This window comes from Typha latifolia, chromosome 8 (assembly GCF_019914945.1).
Source record: "Typha latifolia isolate L0001 chromosome 8, TyphaL0001v2, whole genome shotgun sequence".
NCBI lineage: Eukaryota > Viridiplantae > Streptophyta > Magnoliopsida > Poales > Typhaceae > Typha > Typha latifolia.
Window position 1 is genome coordinate 8,733,701 of NC_133093.1, and position 21,683 is coordinate 8,755,383.

At 34.8% G+C, this 21,683-nt stretch overlaps 2 protein-coding genes across 5 annotated transcripts; both read right to left on the reverse strand.

Annotated features, from left to right (window-relative positions):
- Positions 1 to 181: 181 nt before the first annotated feature.
- On the reverse strand, positions 182 to 8,452 carry LOC140794489 (bifunctional riboflavin kinase/FMN phosphatase). 4 transcript variants are annotated; one of them, XM_073146561.1, is made up of 12 exons: positions 8,309 to 8,443; positions 8,026 to 8,150; positions 7,255 to 7,339; positions 6,955 to 7,141; positions 5,707 to 5,837; positions 5,488 to 5,557; positions 5,297 to 5,362; positions 3,747 to 3,901; positions 3,545 to 3,640; positions 714 to 865; positions 566 to 649; positions 182 to 489 (listed from the first exon to the last, which is right to left on the reverse strand). In XM_073146561.1, the coding sequence occupies exons 3-12, from the start codon at positions 7,328 to 7,330 to the stop codon at positions 340 to 342; spliced, it is 1,167 nt and encodes a 388-aa protein (XP_073002662.1). In that variant the 5' UTR covers positions 7,331 to 7,339; positions 8,026 to 8,150; positions 8,309 to 8,443; the 3' UTR covers positions 182 to 339. The 4 variants fall into 4 exon arrangements, with proteins under 4 accessions (XP_073002662.1, XP_073002661.1, XP_073002659.1 ...); XM_073146560.1 differs by having other exon boundaries at positions 8,026 to 8,162; XM_073146558.1 differs by lacking the exon at positions 8,026 to 8,150 and having other exon boundaries at positions 8,309 to 8,452.
- A 2,282-nt stretch (positions 8,453 to 10,734) lies between these two features.
- LOC140793319 (E3 ubiquitin-protein ligase WAV3-like) lies at positions 10,735 to 14,951 on the reverse strand. Its single transcript, XM_073144731.1, has 2 exons — positions 14,636 to 14,951; positions 10,735 to 12,961 (listed from the first exon to the last, which is right to left on the reverse strand). Exons 1-2 carry the CDS (start codon positions 14,822 to 14,824, stop codon positions 11,066 to 11,068), a joined length of 2,085 nt encoding a protein of 694 aa, XP_073000832.1. The 5' UTR covers positions 14,825 to 14,951; the 3' UTR covers positions 10,735 to 11,065.
- Positions 14,952 to 21,683: the final 6,732 nt, after the last annotated feature.

The following is a 21,683-nucleotide window of genomic DNA, read 5'->3' on the forward strand; positions in this document are numbered from 1 at the left end:
AAGAAAAGATTTGAGGATTAGTCCTTGACAATTGCTCTGCTGCAAGGATCTTGTCAAATAAGGAGTCTAAGAGATATTTTTGAAATTTCATTCATATATATTAAGAATAGTTGGTCAAAGTAATAACAGTGTCATATGAAAATTATATGAAAAAAAATAGAATAAAAGGATGAATAACAAATTAGCTGAAAGACAAAATGATAACCAAAAAATCACTGAAATGCAGGGTATTATTTGACAATTTCCCTATTATCAAATATGCTTTCTCAAGGAAGAATTCGTTGCTAGTGTTAAATTTCTATGCCCTGTCCCTTGACAAGGCAAGAATAATTTAGATTTCTACTGACAATTACTCTGCTGCTGCAAGGAGGTTGCCAAATAAGGGGAATCCTTATAGCTGGCATATATAGGAAGATCAAGAGCTTTCTCCGCTATTCTTCCATCTTCATGAATCCTGGCTATCAAGCTCTCCAGTGAAGGAAAATTGGCCTACAGATTTCAAGTTTATCCCAATTAGGAGAAACATTGAGGAAACCAGATCTTTTTTTTTTTTTTCTTTTAATACCTCAGGTCTTATGTAGCCCACAATAGCAAGGCGTAGCTCCTCTCCATAGAAGTCCTCATCAAATGTATGAAGCAGCCATGGTTCCTGTATGCAATTTTAGTTGATCAAAATGATGCAGTTCACAGCAAGTACCATACAATAAACTCACAATGGTCTTCTCGGTGTTGTCAAAATATGGATTCCAGCCGATACTCATGACCATCTTGTAGATACCCCGATTTGATAATCCAGCCCAACCAAAATATACCCCCGAGGTGTGATCCGAGAGTAAATCAGAGAAGTTTTCAGCAGCTAAATTGGCTGCAAGAAAGGTAAAAGTTGTTATCAATTGTGATGGAAAGTTTTAAACAGTAAAATAACAGAAGCATAAAGAGATGCACGGATAACTCCAGACAGATAAGAGAAAATTTATTTATTCAGTCGAACTGTGACAATAGAATGAATAAACACACTTGAAGAAAGATAACTGTCATAAAATCCTCTTTTCCCTACATAACAAGCTACTAGCAAGATTAATAAACCAAATATAAAAAGTTACTGAAAGTAATTCAAAGGATGAATGTGTGGGAATAAAAAGTTAACCATGATCTATTCCAATGGTGGCTGCGCCATCATCGGCATGCCCCTGCGTGCCACTGACACGTATTTAACATAATTTTAATATATAATTATGATATTTATATTTTTGGATTTTCGGTATGTCAATTTTTAGTTTTTAGTTTAAATATATATATATATATATATTAAAACCTATATTATAATGTATTATCTTTAGATTATTTTTATAAATGATATTTTAGTAAGCTTTATTTGGTTTAAGACTAAGCCCCGAACTTGATTAGTTTGTCTTATTTCTTAGTTTAAATTTTTTTTGAAAAGTGAACTTGGTTAGATATAAAAAATATAAAAAAATATTTGATTACTGAACCATGCTAAGGGTCCCTGAACCAGTTTAGAAGGAGTCCTTGAACTAAAAGCAAATAAGGCCTTAAAGATAAAGCAATAGTCAAATACAGATATTATTCAACATATAATATAATTGAATACATTTATTAAAACTAATATTAATAATTAAACATTCAATTTTATGATTGAATACTCGTAATAAAATTGAACACATAATAACATTCAATATATAATATTAAAGTTGATTGATAATGATTAATGAATTAAGAAAAATTTAAGAAAAAGGCTTCACATGTCATCCATATTTAATAAGAAAATGACTCAAGTTGATTTGATGATGATTGACGAAATAAAAATAATTAAAAGAAAAAATGACTATATCGGCATGGAAGACCAGCACAACTCGGCATGAGAATGTGTCACTAGCACACCCCGTGGTAAGTGCGGTGGCACCACCAACACAACAAATGTCAATCAGCAAGGATGGCCGTCCTGACCAGCACAACCATCCTTGATCTATTCTAAATTGCTTCAATTCCCTAGACGTCATCTCAACCAATACACTGTAGAACATTAACTGGCCACTACCATTAACAGGGAAATTTGAAGCTGACAACAGCACAGAAAAGAAAGCCTATAAAAGAATAAAATAGTGTGTTCTATGTGCTTGAGAACCTGCAAGTTGAATTTTCCAATCGTTTACAAATAAAATGGTATTCTGCATTCCTTAAAGTTCACCTGATAAACGATTTGAAATCTCCTAAGCAGGAATGTAAGAGGATTGCCCTTTAAAAATTATGGATTTGAGATAAATCCAGCAAAGTAGCAGACTTATTTAGCAAGTAGAAAACAGAGATTTTGGATACAGAGCAAGTGAAAAACAGAGTTGGAACAGGAGCAAAACAATTGACCAAATGATTAGATCCTTCCCTCATACAGAATCTTAGGATAATTCATAATTCAACCCAATCTAGCTAAATAAGTTGAATCACTTGTTCACAATGCTCAAAGCCCACTCACAAGAGTATATATTGGACCAGTGAAATCTTGCATCAACTAAAGTACTAAACCATGTCCACAAGGAAGAAACAAACATATACCGTATCATGAAATTTAATTGGTTAAGCTATTTCGAGATTGTTTAAAAAGTGATGGTTGCATAATCGCATATATACAAAAACAAAAACATTTGTCGATTGGAATATCATCTGATAGCTAAATCATAAAATTGAACAACTCCTATAGTTCCAAATCCTTAAAACTCCAACTTATTATATTTTGACATTCCAGATATAAAGACTCTCAACTGAGATAAACTTTGTTACAAAAAGAGCAGAAAAGAATATCAGATACATCTTGTCACTATTAACCTCAACAGGCAGGGTCTCTTCTTTCAACTGACTCTAGTTAGCTGCTCTTTCCTTTTGTGCAATAAATTTATCTTTGCTGGATCAAAATGCACTTTTGTTCTCTCAGGCCAGGAGTTGCACTCGTATGGAATTAAACCAGTATATGACACCAAGTCTGTCCCACAAATGTAGGTGCTCATACTCAAATGTGATCTAAAATATATGTGAAGAATAGAAAGGAGAGGGCATGTGAAACAGCCCCCGTTACCACCGCCGTGCAACCAAGGTGCTAGCAATATATGGGACAAGCAGCATCACCAGCAGAAAAATATTGGTTCTTCTATGACTCAAATTTGCAGAAGTTGGGCATAAAGAATAGGCTTAGCTATTAAGCTAAGTGAATCATCTGTATCAAATTATGCTCATAAAAATGGAACAGTGAGTATCATATTATTTTGTGCACAGAATAGAGTAAACACAAATATGGAAGTTCTAGGCATACATAAGTTGAACATCAATATGATATTATTTCACTAACAGAGAAACTAGTAAAATAAGACAGACATGTAAAATATATTTGCAAATTAATAGAATGGCCAGATCTAATTTTATATCATAATCACATATCCAGAACATAAGCAAACCACGGATATGTAGGTGACTCAATTAATCCTAAACATTGCCAAAGAAAATAGAAAAGCAAGGTAAATCTGTTCCAGGACACCTGTTGGTATTCCAAGTACTTTTGAGCCACGGCCAAATCCCTTGATTACCGGTCCTCCAATAAACCATGGATCAATTGGTAAGGTACCTTCAATCCCTGCAATTCGCCAATTTTATCTTCTTGAGGAAGGAATAGAAATTGAGCAGTGAGGACAGCTATGGAAAGTTCTAACTATATCATATGTAACTAGAATGGGACATACAGTCTTCGAAAGCAGGCAAACCCCACTTTTCAGGATGCAGATCAAGAAGAGAATTGATCACTTCATCAGCTGAACTATAAAGAGCAGCCTGTTTTGGCAGAGATGGTACGGCAACCACCACCATGCCTGCAGCCTTACCAGCCATTACACCAGGCCTGTCATGGATATATATTCTTACGATAAAAGCTAATATGATGAAAATTAAGGACCAAACTTAGTTACGGCATTAATGACCATAATAGGCATACAACATGGTATACTAAAAACGGCTTAGTTATGAAAAACATGCTAAAGAACTTGCATAATGCATACATAAAGTTTCACAAATAAAAAGTCTATGGTCAGTGAGAAAGAATGGATAAGTACAAAACATATTCCAAGAGGATCTAAAATGCATCCACAGGCAGAAAACGTCTTCAAAAGGATTTTTTTTTTCAAATTATTATTCTAGCCTTTTAGGAAAAATATCCTCTTAATGAGTTAAGTGATCAACGACAGAACTTCAAAACAACTCCACAATATGAGGCACCCACTCCAGAATGTTAAAAAGAAGTTGACATTTTTTTTTTCCTTTACTTCATCTTCTTTGCTTGTAAGCTATAAATTCCCCCAAAATTCCTACTTATCTATAAAATCTTCTTATTCATCCAATCTGTCCCCCAATTTTATCATAGTTTTTCACAATAATAGTGAAATGAGGAGCTATGTATAACTGACCATCACTGTCAATATTATAGGAGCTTCACTAGGCAGTAAATATAGAATCTCAAACTTCCATGTGAGATTAGAGGTTTATAATATTAAAAAAAAAGCTAAATCTTTTCAAAACTGACTTTCAGTTTTCTTACCAGATAAGCAATCAAGCTACAGCTACCCACTATTGAGCACTCATGGCCCACCCAAAAGGTGGATCAATATTATTCGAGTAATGGAAAGCCTCTGGAACACAGAAAGACCAGAAGTTGCCAAAAGGTTGCTTTCTCTAAATGATGTCATCGTCCAAGCCCTCATGCAATATGGACTTGACTAAAAAGTTGAAGTGGTTAATGAAAAGAGTGCAAATATAAATGACTGGTGCTGGATATTATTGCAAATTTCTAGCTAAAATAAAAAAATAAAATAGGACAGATCCTGCAATAACCTATAAGCATAGTGCCAAGTTGGGTACTAACATAAAAACCTAGTAGTTGGAATTTGAGCTCAGGTACCAAGATGTGGCTTTCGGGATATCTCTTTGAAAGGGAAACCCTTAGAGAAAGACAGAAGGTTGTTTTTGTTAATGGGTCTAGATTCATCTCTAGATTATGTAGCTAAATAGATAGATGAAAAGTAGTTCCAATCTAGAAATATTATATGCTCATCCAAATGCATGACTACAATTTTAACTTAGATTCTTCTGTGAACAAAAACAAATGTCCTGTTGTGTAATAGGATTTTTTTTCCAACAATATTTATGTCATGCAATTAGTACATGAAAAGAGTTTAACAATGACAAATGACAAACTGAAAAATGGAAAAAGAAGGGACATTGAAGACATAGAGAAGCTTACAAGGAATCCTCAATTACTAGGCAGAGAGATGGATCAACATTCATCCTTTTTGCAGCTTCCAAAAAGCTACAAAATCAAAAATTTATTACAGGATGTAACAAAATCAGCTTGACTTGGTGAGTAATAAATTAATTTCATAAACTATATAGAATGATGACGGGAGGACAATAGATGATGTCTAACTGTCTCACATTTTTGGAGATGGCTTCCCTATTTCTACTTCATTACCACCAACAATCGCAGAAAAGGATTCTTTCCAGCCTAAAGATCCAAAAAAAAAGATAGAGACAAGACAATTTTAAAAAAGGCACGATAACCACAATGCACTGATAATAGAAATAGAAAAGTTGACAATCATATGAATATATGATCAATAAATGACTGCTTATCTAGAATCTGAATAAGCATACCAAGATGGCAAGAAAGCTTTGCTTCTATATTTAATTTTGGAGAGTTCGAAGCCAAAGCCATCGGCACCTTGTTACTCCTTAGATGTTCAATTAGCCGATTAGCCCCTGGGAGAGCTTTAATGTTACACCATCTGCAATAAGCCAACCACAATATCAACTTACAAATGAAAATAGAGAACCTAAAATAAAAATTTCTGATGCACCAACTGCAGGTAATGAGTTTATCTGGAGTTACACAGTGAATGAAACTGATTACAAAAGTTTAGTAAATTCCAAATTAGATCTAATAAAATAAGAAGCTGAGAACACTGTCAAATTTCTAAAAGGCAGCAATATGCAGATATCTGTGAACATAGGATTTAAGTTCAAAATGCAATTAACACCAAGAGAGATGGGATGTATTAACAACATCTTACAAAGTCAGCCAATACCATGCTATGCTGGCAGCTAAGGCACTGCAGAGCACTAAGGTAATAAGTGTATTGTTATGTGCTGTCTTTGTTGGAGAATAAAACTATAGTATTTTAGGTATGTAGTATAAGAATATAAGTAAATAAAATGGAAAACATAAAAGAGTTTATAAGAAAAAAGGTAAGCTAGAGAATTTTCGAGGTTTAGTTAAGTTGTTGTGATATAACATGATAAAAATCACATCAAACTTAAAAATGAGCTGATGCAAAATATAAAATATTCTTAATTTCTTATTGTGAAAGTACCTAAAAGCAACAACCAAATTCAATTACTTCATAACCTTATAAAACACCTGATTCTATTTCTTAACTCACTAGTAGATATATTAAATCTGCTTATTAGACAGTTGATTATATCACCATGTATTAGTTATGTGCCTATATGGCCTATTGCACCTATGCTCCATGTAGAAATAGACTACATGGGGTGATTAAGGGACTACATCCTCACATATGAATGCATGAGGGTGCAGTTACCACTTTTAGGAACAGTGCTTTTACTTTATCTAGGCATGTCACTCACATTATTTAAGTTCAGGAACCCCTAGAACTGTGTCACTGTAAAAATAATGGCAATTCCTATGCTTAAACTGCATGATCAATCAAATACTCGATCCATAAAAGGTGTCAAAAATAAATATATCTAGATAATGAAATTTAAGGCTATATATTTGTGTGTGTAACTGTGTTTCTTATATATGATTGTATGAGTGTGTGCCCAAGGAAAGCACACATAAAAGATAAACATAAAAGATGTGTTTGTAAATTGTGGCATTACTGATCAGAGAATGTTGGAGTAATTATGGAGATGAACTCTTCTATAGAGCAAGGAAGTTGATAATCTTCCACAATAGCAGCTGCAGCTTCAAAAGGTGTCTTCCCTACAATTCTGTGAGCCATTTTGCCATCCCATTTCTTCCCATATTTGACAAGAGATAGTTTTATCACTTGATTCACAATGCAGTCTGCATGAAATACAAAAATGATAGATGACTTCTAAAAAGTGAAATGGTAACCAAATATGCTTTTTCTGTATAGTTGAAAGGAAATACAAAAGCAAGAAGGCTAAGAATATAACCTGTATTCAAGAGCGTGCCATCTAAATCCAGAATAACATGTGAGAGCAAGCTTGCCATCGTTTTGGATGAAGCCATTTAATAACTCTATAAGCAAAGTTCACCCAACAAGCAAGTAAGCAAACATTGAATAGTTAATGTGCAAAATTTCTAAGCAGTTTCAGATGTCACAATATATGAAAAGTATTTTCCAGAAATCAAATTCCAACATTTTTAAAGTACTACAGGTTTTATAGAATTCAATCAGGATGCTACTTCTATATCAAACTGAAGCATCATATCATACATCCTTCTTAAACAAGTGATTACTGCATCTCCGCTTATAAAGCATCCATAATTTCCCACAAGACAAAGAAAAAGAAGGGGAAGAAAACAGGCCAGGAAATTAACAATAAGAAACCTATTAGAGAAGCATGGCCCACACAATCTGGCATCAGGTAGAGTCCTAAATTTGGAGCACCAGCTCAAATAGCTTATCAAGAACGCAAGCTTCCAACTTTCTTCTCCTCATATTACTACATGGCACAAAAACGTAAGACTTTTTTTGTTTTCCTCAGGAAGCAATTAATCCAAAGATTATGTACAAAATGCAAACCATTGCCTTTGCACTCTCAAATAATAATCACGAAAACCTAATCAGCAGCATAAACTCAATCCCACAGAAACTATCACGAATTAGCAAATAAGCAGAGGAAAAAATCACGATTAAAGAACAAGATGTGACTGATCCCCTATGGGGCAATTCAACAAACAGGTAGATGCTGCAGACTTACCACAATAAATTCCAACTTGGCCTTCTGAGACAGCCTCTCTATCTCTATCTTTCTTTCTCCCGTTTGCGAGGAGATAAAAGAGTATATTCCCGGTCTCTCTCTCTCTCTTCTTAATCCACACCCGCCTAGTGGCCCAACTACCCCAAGAGTCAAACGGTCAATACGAGGTCAAATTTTAACGACGCAATCGGGAAGCATGAACGAATTGCTACTCGATAACAAGAAACAAAGAAAGGAGAGAATAAAACGCATCGAACAATTCAACTTAATTCAAGGAATTTACCACCAGTTTGGAAGCTGCTGTCTTCTTGAACCAAGACCAACGGCGATGCGGTTCGAATAAGAGAAAGGCTTCGGACTGGAGAGAGAGAGAGAGAGAGAGAGAGAGAGAGAGAGAGAGAGAGAGAGAGTGCGTAGTAGGAGGAGAAAAGGCCGAGAAGAGAAATTTAACAAGGGCGGGGAGTACCCTTGGTTAGATATAGACGTGATCAACCGTCGCAGCCCGCTCGTGCCCGGTTTGGACCGGGCTAAGCCCAGTTCGGACCCGACTTAGGCCCGGCCCGGCCCGGCTCGGCCTGGCCTGAGCCCGAACTACTCATAGCTGCACGGGTCAGCCCTTTGTCCGCCCGACCCGGCTCAGAAGCCCGCCCGTTTGGCTCGCAACTAGGCTCGCCCGTTCTGCTACAGTAAAAACAAACTAAAATTTTGATACTGTACCATTTTACATTTTTTTAAACACATATTTAAATTTTTTTACCCAACCCACATTGTAGCTATTTTTAGATTTTTTTTTACTATTAACTTATTTTTTAAAAAAATATTTATATTCTTTTATTTAAAATAATAATAAAAAATTAAAAAATTTTAAATGTGTGCTTAACAAAAATATAAAATGGAACAGTACTAAAATTTTAGTATAGCAGAACGGGTAAATATTAGCAGAATGGGAGGGCGTAGTTGCGAGCCAAATGGACGGGCTTTCAAGTCGGGTCGGGCGAGGAAAGGGCTGGCCCGTGCAGCCCATGGGTAGTTCGGGCTCGAGCCGAGCCGGCCTAAGCCCTGTCCAAACCGAGCCGAGTTACGGGTCGGCTAAGCCGTTTGATCAAGTCTACCCTTGGTGGGCGACGACTCTATGATAGTCGAAATCTCATTTTTCTGATAGTTACATCTCACTCGGATTCAGACATGGACACGGAACCGGATCCGAATCCAGATCAAGACAACGAATATCCGTTTATTCATTTTCACTGCTACTTTACCGTTCTGCTCCTTAACCCAATTGCTCGGCTCCCAATTTAAATGATTGGATATTTTATCTAAATAAATGGCTCAGCTTCACTCTCTCCCTAATCCTCCCGAGTCTTAGAGCTACAGGTCTCGTTCTCCACAAAAAAGAATTTTAACAGAGTTTACAAGCATCTGCCAATTTAATATCAAACTAATAAGATTTGATGCAAAGTTTAGGCATCAAAGAAAGATTAGATAATAGAAGACTTGCTAAGACTCCTCGGTGAAACTCAATCTACAAACGTACTCACATGGATCAACTCATCCATCTCCGCAGCAGCACATCTTATGATTCTCAATAGGTACGAGATGTCTAAAAATGAATACACTTTTAACTGTATCTATCAACCAACTCTAATAGAGTTGGTAGTTATTTTCTCTATAACCAAAGAGATCGCGTAAGTTTAACTCTCTAACTTCAAATAATATTATGGAAAAATTATTTAATGGTTTGGTGGTGGCTTAGCTCGATTCAATTAATAGCTCGACAGTGTGGTTAACTTATAAAAATAGCTTGGTAACACAACGACTTCAAGCAAAGCCTAAATTAGGTAGCTTAAAGCTCGGTAGAGACTAGTGTCTCTATATCTAAGGAGCGTTAATCTTTATCTAGCTCATATGTAGCTTTTAGACTCATAAATGATAAAAAAAAAAACACTTTGACCATATCTGGATTTAGAAAAGTTTGCAAATTTATATCTAAATCTAAGATCCATAGATAATTTCAACCCATATATGGACTGTTTTGAAAATGGAATTGGATCGACATATTTTAATCCAACCAGATTTTCACTCCTCCGAAGAGGTCGACAGTATAAATATTCCCCTTTTGACCATTTTTGTAACCCCAGTATGCTATTTTGCTATAATTTTGTATAATAAAACTTATAACATGCGTGAAGTGCCCACGTATGCCCTTCTCTATTCTTCTTAACATCTAAAATAAATTTAGTTAAAAATATAGATAATCTTTTAAAATGCCCTTAAGTACTTTTACAAAAAGCCAAACGTCAAGAACCTACTTTCTCTCAAGTATATTTTAGCAAGCTTTATTAGTGCAAGATAAGGTTAAAAAAACCTCAAGGGCATAATAGGATGTCATAAGAGAATTATAAACAAAATAAGAGATCAGGTGACAAATAGCATAAAGGAAGGGTGTTAAATTGTTAATCAACAACATTACTAAAAGGTTTAGCATAGTTAACCAGATCTGTGAGCCAACTCCAGCAATGGAGTAGATAATTGCTTCCTGAGAGCCCAAATGGACTTTGATCAATTTCTCTTTTGCCAGCCATAACAACTGGCTTGTTAAAATCAGACTGAAAACATCCTGAGAAGTGAGAACAGCAAATTTTCTCAGCAAACTTAGAAAACAAACTAAAAATCAAAGTCTTTTGTTGATGTAGGAGAGAAAAGAGATGGTTGAATCAAAGAGAATGCACCCTCCAAGAATTTCCATTGATGAATTATACCACCCTCTTTGAGGAAAAACCTCCTCCTATGTACATTATTACAAACCAAAGCAAGAGAAAAAGAATGAAGACAGTCAACCCTCCATGTATATCTTCTTTCGAAGATCTTAGTCATGAAACTGGAGAGGTGTACCCCAACATATATACTCTAAAATTCCTTCACGAGTGTACCAATACCCCAACTAAATTACGAAGAAAAGAGAGATGGATAACAAAGAAGTAGAATCCTAAGGAGATAAATTTTCCCTCTCTTTCCCTTATTGTTCTTGTTCAAGAATTGTTCAATTTCGCTCTCTCCGACATGAGTGTCCCGAGAAGGACTTTGTCGGCCTGACTGGTGGAGCTGGCGAACGAGGCAAGGGAAAGACCTGCGAGCGCTGCAGCATGTCAACCATGGAAGGTGTCTGATAAGAATGGACGAAAGTAGTACTCTCCGTCGAGTCTCCACGCGTTGTCGCCCTCTGCCATGAATGCGAGCTTAATCCTGATAGCACATAGGCCCTGCCTGATGCCTCATATCTCTGTCTGTTTGCCATCCTTTCCTGCATCTCTTTCAGCTCCAAATCGAGGGCCAAACATAACCGGTCGCCTGAACGGCCTGCTGCTGACTCTGCTAGCATCCTGCGTCGCTGTTCAAGTATGGACACAGCCTCAGACAGTTCCCCCCTCTCTGCAGCCGCTCTTGCAGCTGACATATCTTCTGCAGCTTGTATTCTATTCCTCTCGCGGTCAACCTCGATAGACATTGTAGGACTCACTGCGAGCTCTGGCCTTCTGATGATCACTTCTTCATCTTGCAACTTGACATCCTCGTTTGTGACTGGATCTCTATAAGAACATCCCACTTTAAGAAGCATGGTCTCTCCAGGGGCAGGCGAAACTTTTACAGACACAAGAAAATCTCTCTCTTCATCTGCATAAAGATCACCGACTTCGATAGATCCACTTCGTCCATCACCAACCACCTGACTTGGGTAGCTGCCAGATTTTATAGATGAGATCTGAATGCCACTGTCTACACACTGGATGCCTACTCGCATGTCTTGAACAACCACACTGAGAAGGCCACCAATGCACTGAGCAAACGCATCCTGAATCACATTTTCAGCCTCAATAAACGAAAAGGTTCCGCTAGATATCTCAGCGATAGAATGCAGCGCAGCTGCATCATGGTCAGCACCAAAACCAAAGGCATGAACAGGTATCTGAAGGCCTGAGCCACGAGAGGGTTGAACAAGTGAACTGTAGTCTCGTGCTCCAGTACCAATAGAGGAGATGGTATACGTATCCTGGCCATCAGAGAGAAGAATAATGCTGCATACTGGGTTCTTCTGCCTGCGCTCGTCGATCACCTTAGCACCTTTCCTAATTCCGTCGGCAATGTTTGTGCCACCACCAGAAATCAGTGAATTGATGGCTTGCAAGGCCTGCTGTCGGCCAGAACTTGACATCCGACGGAGATGGAACAGTCGGCGTGCAGTGGATGAGAAACAGACGACAGAAAGCCGATCAGATGGCCCAAGGTGCTGAATCACGAACCCCATGGCACGCTTCACAAGTGCTAGCTTTGTGCCTGCCATGCTGCCGCTGATATCAAGAACGGTTACTAGGTCAATTGGAGTACGAGAGGTTTGTGAGGTCACCGAGCTTGAGTTAACACTGTGTATATTCATTGAGCTAGCATTAGGAGCCTTCAGATGGATCAAGATACCAAAGTCCTCTTGGCAGGATGACTGGTGAATGGCTGGGTATTCTGAGAATGTTTTGATCTCTACTGTTCTAGCACATCCATGTTGGAGTTCAGCATGTGTTTCAGAATGCATATGTACAGATTCATCATCATTGAAGATGACCGGCTCTGAAGCGTGGGAGAGAGCAATTTGGTGCCGATTGTTGGCAGATTGTACACGGGGAAGTTGGCGAGCAACAGTCATATGACCATCTTCCTGTGACCAATTGATTGGATTTACTCTGGATCTTCCATGATTAGCATCAGATATCGGGGGAGCATGGGAGGGTATCTCTTTCCACTTGGTCCTGCAAACTGGACATACATAGTTGCCATGTCTCACATTCGAAGAGATGCAATGGAAGTGGAACGTGTGAGAGCATTCTGCAGTGAAGAGTGCATGGCCACGTCCCGGTTTCATGGCAACAAGGCATATTGCGCATATCCGCTGAAAGTAGAATATTTCAGGGAGCAAAGTGAGGGACTTTGATTATACAAGTAGTAGGTGACTTGCTAAAGATAACGATCTATATTGACCTTCTGAGAGGGTTAATTATTTTACAATGCATTAAAACCAGATCGTAAGGTACAACTACATATACATAAATATATTGACTACCGACACAATCTTGATACTGAAAAAAATACAGCCTACGGTAAGTTTTTTCACATTCTGACAATGATGTAAGAAAGAATTAAGATATGTGGTCAGATTCAACTAATAATGACACAAGGTTGACTAAGATCCTAAACTAAAGAAACACATTCGCAAACCAAAGACAGCCTTCACTATGTTCTCAAGCATTACTAAACAAAGCTTGAACTAATTGAAAAATCTAAATTATGTCAAGGTGTATAGTTAAGATCTTGGCATAAAAAGTTTGTTATTATTGCTAATGATATAGAATATTGTGTTTATATTCCAATTGATGGCATCATTTTGGTTGCAGAATTCAATATTGGTATTTTAGTTAAGAATACCAATTCAGAATATGGAACCACACAGAACTTTCAAATAAATGATGGCAGGCCAGACATAGCAATTGAACATATGCAGTGTTCGCCAACATTTAGTTTGACAAGTGAGAAAAAGAAACAAAAAAACAAAGAACATTACAAGAAAAGGGCGTGCTCATGAAAACTATTTATTTGACTGTCTTATTTTATGCATGCAGAATTTGACTGAGTATGCATCGAAACATTCAACTAACACAAAATCTCCATGAGCTAACACCAGCCGTCTAACTTTTTATCTTTTTTGGGGTGTAGTGCAGTCACGACATTTGCCAAAGAGAAAAGTGATGCAAAGCAAACAAGATAGCAAGTAGTACACATCCTACTCATTCTTTTTTCCAACTACCTACTTGCAGTCAAACTTGTCGTACCATTCAACAATATCAACCAATAGATGGATGGATCATGGATTATATGTGGCTGCCCATCCAACAAATGGTGTATCGAGGATTAAATTTTACCAACAAGAATGATGGTGAAGTTACTATTAATTATTAATTCCCCTTAACCTTATCCTTGGAATGTTCGCCAAGGAATGGTCAATGAGCTCATGCTGAGGAAGAAAAAAGAAAACAAAACACTTCACATGAAACGAAGCTGTTGCTGACCGAAGAAGAAAGCTCTCCCTTTCAAGAAGGCGCCGTTATTCGTAGGAAACTGAAGGCGAACCAAAAGTTTTTTTTTAAAACCTTTTCTAATGAACCAAGTGGCATATCGTCTTTTATTAGTAGTAACCACTGCACGTTATCCTATAGAATTAAAAAAAAGGAAAAAAAAGAAATTTGAAAATTAAAATAACCAAGTAAACTAAGACGGCAGAAACCCAACGAAGAAATCGGCGAAAAGCCTCCCAGAAGATGATTTAGAATCCCTCAAAGATTGAAAATTTCTGAAAAATGATAGGAAAAATAGGAAGGCAATCCGTGATAAAACCAAAGAGATCCGGCCCTCTGGGTAGAACTAGAAAAACCCAAGTCGGATTTATGAGGAAAGAATAAAATTTCCACATTTCGGGAGTAATTACTACATAATCACATGAAATCTCAACAAATATTAGGATGGTCAAGAAGATAAAAACCTCTCAAACGAGAAAAGAAAAAGGGGTCACCTTTGACGACCTGCTCCCGGAACTGGAAAGACGGTGGCCAGAGGATGCCGTCGTGGGAGAAGTAGGCGACGAGACCTCCGCCACCACCCTCGACGATGACGGCTGCGCCTCGCCGTCAAGGGTATGCGGAGCGTGGATGCAGAGGTTCATACTAAGAGCCGCCTTCGCACGCCCCCACGCGCTCGCCATTCCTCTTTCCTTTTGGAACCTCGGTATCAAAACCGACAGAAGGTTGGATTATCACTCGTTTCTCCTCGCCTAATTGAGCTGAGAAAAGTTACTAAACAAACTAGGACTTGGGGAGCAACGAGGGGGAGGAGGGGGTTCAGAACTCCATCATGGTTTGACTTTTGCGCAGCTTTTGGGAAATGGAAGAGGAGGAGGAGGAAGAAAGGAGAAGAGTTCTAATAGGATTGGGAGAGGAAAGCACGTCTATATATGGATGTAAAAAGACGAGAATTAATTGGTGTTTGACTTCCTAAAATGCCCCCTTTTTTGTAAGTCCTAAAATGCCCCCCTTGTGTTGTTGGGGGAACCGCGAGTTTATTGGGTTGACATTTGGAGTGGTCAAAGACCTAAAAAAATGACCTTTTTTTTTTGCTTTCATGCCCTTAAAAAATCTGTTATTTACTGCTCCTCTATAATTTATATTGATATATATTGTTTACATATTCAAATTAAGTCTGAATAATTTAATAGAAAAAATATCCTTAACTTAAGAGATACTTAAAGACTAAAATAAAGATATTGTATCTTTTTACAATGTCATTGCTTAATTTTTAAATGAAAAATAAGCTCCTCTTTTATAAAAATATAATTATGCTATGCCATCCTGAGTTTTATAACATCCTTCACTTTGTTTAATTAAGAATATAATTAATGCTATGCAGCTCCTCTTTTAATAAAAATAAATAAAGAAAACCAGCAAATATTTTTTTTCCTTTTTTTTCTGGTTAATTTAGTGAGAAATATAATTGGGATTTTGATGCTTTTCTCTTGTTGAAATATCTTTTAACATATTAACATGCCCTACTATATATTTAAAATATGTAAAAAAAATATGAATTATATATATTTTTTTCTAGAATCAATTGGTTAACAAATATAAAAGATCCACCATAAGTTTAAGTACATAGCAGTCCATAATTAGTGTCGTAGTTAATAGATACTTTAAATTTCTCGAAAAACATCCTCTTAGAAACTATCACTAATAGTAAGTGTAATATCATGGTAACATTTAAAAGTATATTAAAATTTATCAAACTAGTTTTAACCATATAATATTAGGGTTTTCGGTTTGTCTGGTTTATGTGTTACCCTTGTGATCTTCCTCCGTTTTTATATAAGGATTTTGCACCTATCTAGATAACTTATTAATTTTTTTTACCAAAAGAATAACAATAATAATAATAAAACAAAAAATTTGCCCTTTATGGGATAAATTTCTCTTAAAATATCAAGTGAGGTGTTACTCCGTTTCCCATTACGTTCCGTTCCGTTTCCACTTCACAAGAAATGGTTGGGTAGTTCGGTGATAGTGATAGAAGTGGGGGGGTATTTCTGGAATAATGGGAAACGGGGATTCCTCCGACGACCAGCTAAAAAGGGGTAAAAAAAAATCCAAGGGGAATAGTTTCAGGATTAGAGCGCGTCTTAAGCTATGACAAACGTCTTAATAAATTTTAAAAAAATTAAGTTTTTTTTAAAAATTTTTATTTTTAGGGCAAATAATCACTAATTTTTCTCATCTCTTTAAAACTTTTATAAATGTAAAATAATACAATATGCTTAGAATATTTATTAGGGTTAAGGAGTCTTTTATTTATTTTTTTATAACATTTTTAGTCATCAACTAAACTATCTATTATATCTCACCTTCTGAAAGTATCCGTGGCTATTTTACTCTTAAATATTATTTTTTTAATATTTCTCTCCTCTGAAATAAGGATGAAAATGGACAACTATTCAAGAGGTCTAATCGTAATAATTCGTATTTACTAGGAGCTCAAGGAGCTAACTAAAGAAGGTCATTTGCATAAATATCTAAATAACGAGAAGTCAATTCATAAATTTAGAAAAGAGAGAATTATTTTTCTCAATAAGGTTAAAATGTAGACTATTATCACAAAACTTCTTTGCAAATTAAAGCCTAGGGAAATTTGTATATGGAAGGATATTTTGCAAACGAGTCCTATAATTTAATAAATATATGCAAAAAACACTATAGGTTAGAATTGAACTAACACCGTGAGAATATCCCGTTAAGTAGAGATATATTATTTCTAAAATAACTAAAATCCACTTAGTATGGCGTGGTTGAGGGTATTTTTATAATTTTCTTAGTATTGTTAATTTAACTCAGAGATTTTGTTAAGTTTAGCTAATTGATTTAACGACAGGGTATTTTCTGCACATATTTACTAAATCATATAGCTCGATTTGTAAATAGTGAAAACGTAGGGTATAAGCCATAATTTTATTAAAAGATAGGGTGTTATATGCAAATTTTCCTTAAAAAGGTAAATAAATTTTAAAAAAAGATTGTAAACCATCATGAGTTTGTAGACTAATCATAGATAGATATAAAAATTTAACAACTAATCAACTGTACTAAGAAACAAATTATTACACATCCAAATGATAAGTATAAAATCGCTCCAATAAAAAAATTGACAAAATATCAATTTCAATATCAACAAACTAATTTGCGAGTTTGGAGAGGATTCATGCATCTTAGATCCATTAATTTGCAAGACGCCAAATTATAATGCAAAATCAGCGGACAAATTTAAGTGAGTGCATGAACCTAAGTATAGTTCATACTATACAAATATGAACATTTTTATTAGCATTTAATTTTCAATGACCAAGTTGATTGGCTCACTTAAAGCTTCTTAATGAGTGGATTAAATTTGGTTGAGCTGTTGATAAAAGAGCTACCCTCTTTTCTAATAAACAAATCAAAATGGATCCATTCTGGGTTTTATTCAATTTTTAAAATCCTTTTCTTTTATGTCATTATCTCAATAAAATTTTTATTCATGGGTATAATCCATAAATCCTTTCTTCTTTTCTTTAAAAAAATAAATAAATAAAAAGTAGCTAAAATGAATGAATTGGATCACAAACCCCAAAGTGGATGCCAACCAAGGAAATCAAATAAAGGAGGCTAGAAGTCGGCGAACAATGGGCGGAAGGAAGCTAGAAGTCGGTTTTCACGGAATAATGAGAAAGGCTTCTGACTTTGGTTTTTGTGGGCATTGGGTCCCACTTGGAAGTAGTGGATACCACCAATCGATCCAACTCCAATCCTCTTCTTCATCACACCCATATGCCATGTTGGCATCCAGAGGGATAGATATACTATGAACTCGCAATAAAGAGTTCATACACAGTTCATAGCAGTCCCTCACCTGGAATGGAAAATTGCGTATAGTTTTAAGTTTTCAAACACTGATCACAAATTAGAAGTGAACCATGAACCCATTTTGAATGAGTCATCTTCTCTCTGACTGACACAGGGGGGGTTTCTACCGTGTGTAATTAGAGATGTAATATTAATTTAATCATAACTTAACTTAAAATTATGCATATTTATGAGAGAGAGAGAGGGTACCGATCAATTCTTTTTTTTTTTTTATCATTCATGAGCCCGAAAGTTAGATATGGGTCTGCCTCCAAGCCGTTGCGTTGCCAAACTGTTCTTTCAAGCTAATCTGAATTGGAGTTGAACTCATGACCTCCTTAGTCATGAGCAAGCCACCAACCAACTAGAGTTAGTTGGTGGGTACCGTTCAATTCACAAATAACTCTACCTGTAGCCCTGAATAAATAATCAAAAGATCGCATTCAACCTAGAAAAAAAAGAGAGGTGATAAATAAGTAATATTTTGCTCAATAAATTTGAGATATGATTGATATAGTAATTTTTATCTAACTAATTTATCCTGGCCTTACTTCTTTTTTTATATATAAATTATTATTAAATTAATAAATATATATAGATAACTGAAATACATTATTTCTTGAACTTTATAGTGTAAATTATATATCAACTATTTTCGTCTTACATAAAAGAAAATAGTTTTTCTTGTATATAACATTGAGTATAATATTGGATGATTTTTTTAGATACTTTAAATAAAGTCTTTTTTGTTTTTAAACTAAAATTAAAAATTATAATTACTTAGATTTAACTAAGAGAATGACAATTATAGTGCACTAATTTTGATGGCAATTATAGTATTATGAAGAAAACACTGGTAATTGTGATCTTTTAAATTTTCGACTGTAATTATGTAGAAAACCTTATTATTATTATTATTATTATAGTAAAAGGATTTGACTAAGGATTAAGAACTCCTGTCCATGTATTAGGGATTCTCTAACAGTCAAGACTACTCATTCTAATTTGGAGTTAGAATAACAAAGAGGAGACTCCAACATAGATAAATTATCAAAATACCTCCTCTTAGTTCATGTTTCACTATCCACGGTTATAATTATACTCTCGTTCCTAATAATACAATCAAACATTAAAAAAAATTATAAATCATGAATAGAAAATGAGTATAACACTATCTAAGAATTGCCTTATTCTTCCATGCTAACATCTATGCTAGAAAAAAAATATATAATCTTAATTCTAGTTACCAACAATCTATTGCATGAAGTAGTTAAAAGAAAAATTCTCAAAATTTAACTCTCTCTTACTCCTAGATAATTGCTGCCCTTTTCCAAATCAAAATAATAATAATAATAATAATAATAATAATAATAATAATAATAATAATAATAATAAATCAATATGAGTGTATGCAGTCAAAGACAAGTCAAACACTCAAAGTATAGTGTGGTGACATTTGCAGCTTATCCACTTCATTATTCCTACTCTTAGATAATTATCCTACTCCTAGATAATTGTTGACATTTGTATTTAATATCCTATTGCATGGGTCCATTGCTTACTCTGCATGACATACTAACTAGTTGAACTTTTCTTCTAAGTTTATTCTACTTTGTACCCAAAACCTAAATTATTAAAAACCTCTTAAATATTCTTTTCATTAGTTTTTCATTATTCTTTTCCATCCATAAGTTATCATGTGACTCACGTATTATATCCTTACATTTAGAGAGAAGAAAGAAACAGAAATGTTAATGTATTAAAAATATACTTTTATAAGCATAGATGCATTTTTATCTTTTTATATTTTCCGTTAGGGAATTTTTAGACTATTATGAATACAATTTTAAATATTGGATTTGAAAATTCAATTCGAGAAAGCATGCCTCTTATGAATTAAACTAATCATTACGCAGATCAAAAGTCATCACTGTAGTTCATTGATTGAGTTTTACCGGTCCATAACGCATGTTATGAATTCAATTTCCCCAATAAATTTTTGTTTCAAAATTATTATCTTTACCTTGAGTTATCCATCATGGTCACAATTTCAAAGACTAGACTTCAAAATTGGACCCCAAAAAGGCAATGGGGGTATTAATTTGCTTTCTAGAGGAGTAGAAGAATTTTTTAGCTTAATACTTTGAACAGCACACTATTAAAGCTGAAAGCTTGAATAATAATTGAGTGGGTGGGCATTAGCTCACGGCCTTATTTCTTTAGTTCAAATAAAAGTAGGGATAGCGAATCTAATAAACTTAGTCCTTTCTATGCTTTAGGGCTAGATTCTTGAGTCCAATTATGTATACATTTTAAAGTATTGGCACCTTTTCTTTTTAGTTTAGTGCACTCCAACCAATTCACTCTTTAATGAGTGAGGATTCGATGCTGATCGATCAGTTCGAGTTAGTCCCAGTATTAGCTCATCCATCGCTTGCATCTAATGATTCTGATTGTGATAGAAACCAAATACATGGTATTTAGATAATGTATCTAAAAATTGTGCCCAATTCGACCTAAGATGAGCCGGCCTGCACCGAATCTAAACCCTCGGTAAATAATCTTTCATGTGTCGTTGGATACCGGCGAAGTATTTTCAAGGAATTATCTTTTTAAGGAGCTTTATAAAAATAAAATTAAAAAAGCTTTTCAAAAAGAAAAGTTAAAAAAAAAATCCTAATTAGATCCCAACATTTTAACACCAAGTTTCCTCCTAACTCACCACAAGTGCATGCAAGTTGTTAAGCATATTTGCTATCAAAAGTAGGGTCAAAGAGCCTCAAAAGGGATAGTGTTCTTTTATCCATGGAAACAATACTACTTTTCCCACTATAAAAAGATACTTTTAATCTTTTCCTTTCCAAAAAGATGTCTTTATGGAACCTCATGGGAAGTTGCATTCAATTCTGAGTGTACTATTTACCTCTAACTTGAGCTTAATTAATTAGAAGAAATTTTAATTACTTTAATCGCAAAGTTAGCACTAAACCAAGTTGTTTGGAATCAATTAAGAGGTTACTTTAGGTTTATGTTAATTTTTTAGGAGATGAGATCAATAATAATGAATGTCAGTTATAACTACTGAAAAGATCATGAACTTTATGCCTAACTTGACATAATTAAATATGTCCTTAAAGTGGTCTTTTGTCAAAGGTCAAAATGCAATTATTACATAAATGAGTTAACATAACTATAAATGCAAAATGTCATTAATATCCTTAAAATAATTTTTTAGATTAAGCTAAAAATAGATGAAAAGCTATAGTTTAAAGTCAAATGATAGGTAATTTAAATATTTTAATTTTTAAAAATAATAGAAAATATTTTCTATTATGTTAACTGCTATTAGAGTAAAATAAACTCTAAGTGATTTAAAGGCACTTTAAGCAACTACTAAGTCGAATGATAAATATCTATACGTCAGAGTGTGAATAATAATAATAATAAAATATAAGATATTTTGATAATTTTTTCATAAAATATAATACTTGGAGAATATTCCTTCTCTTATATTATTAAAGGAAGTGAAATAAGAGTCGATTTTGTTTTCTAGTAAATATGTCATAGAGGTTCATTGTTAGTCATTTGCATGAAAAAAACAAACAGATCTGTTGATATTATTGCATGAAAAATTAGCTTTTA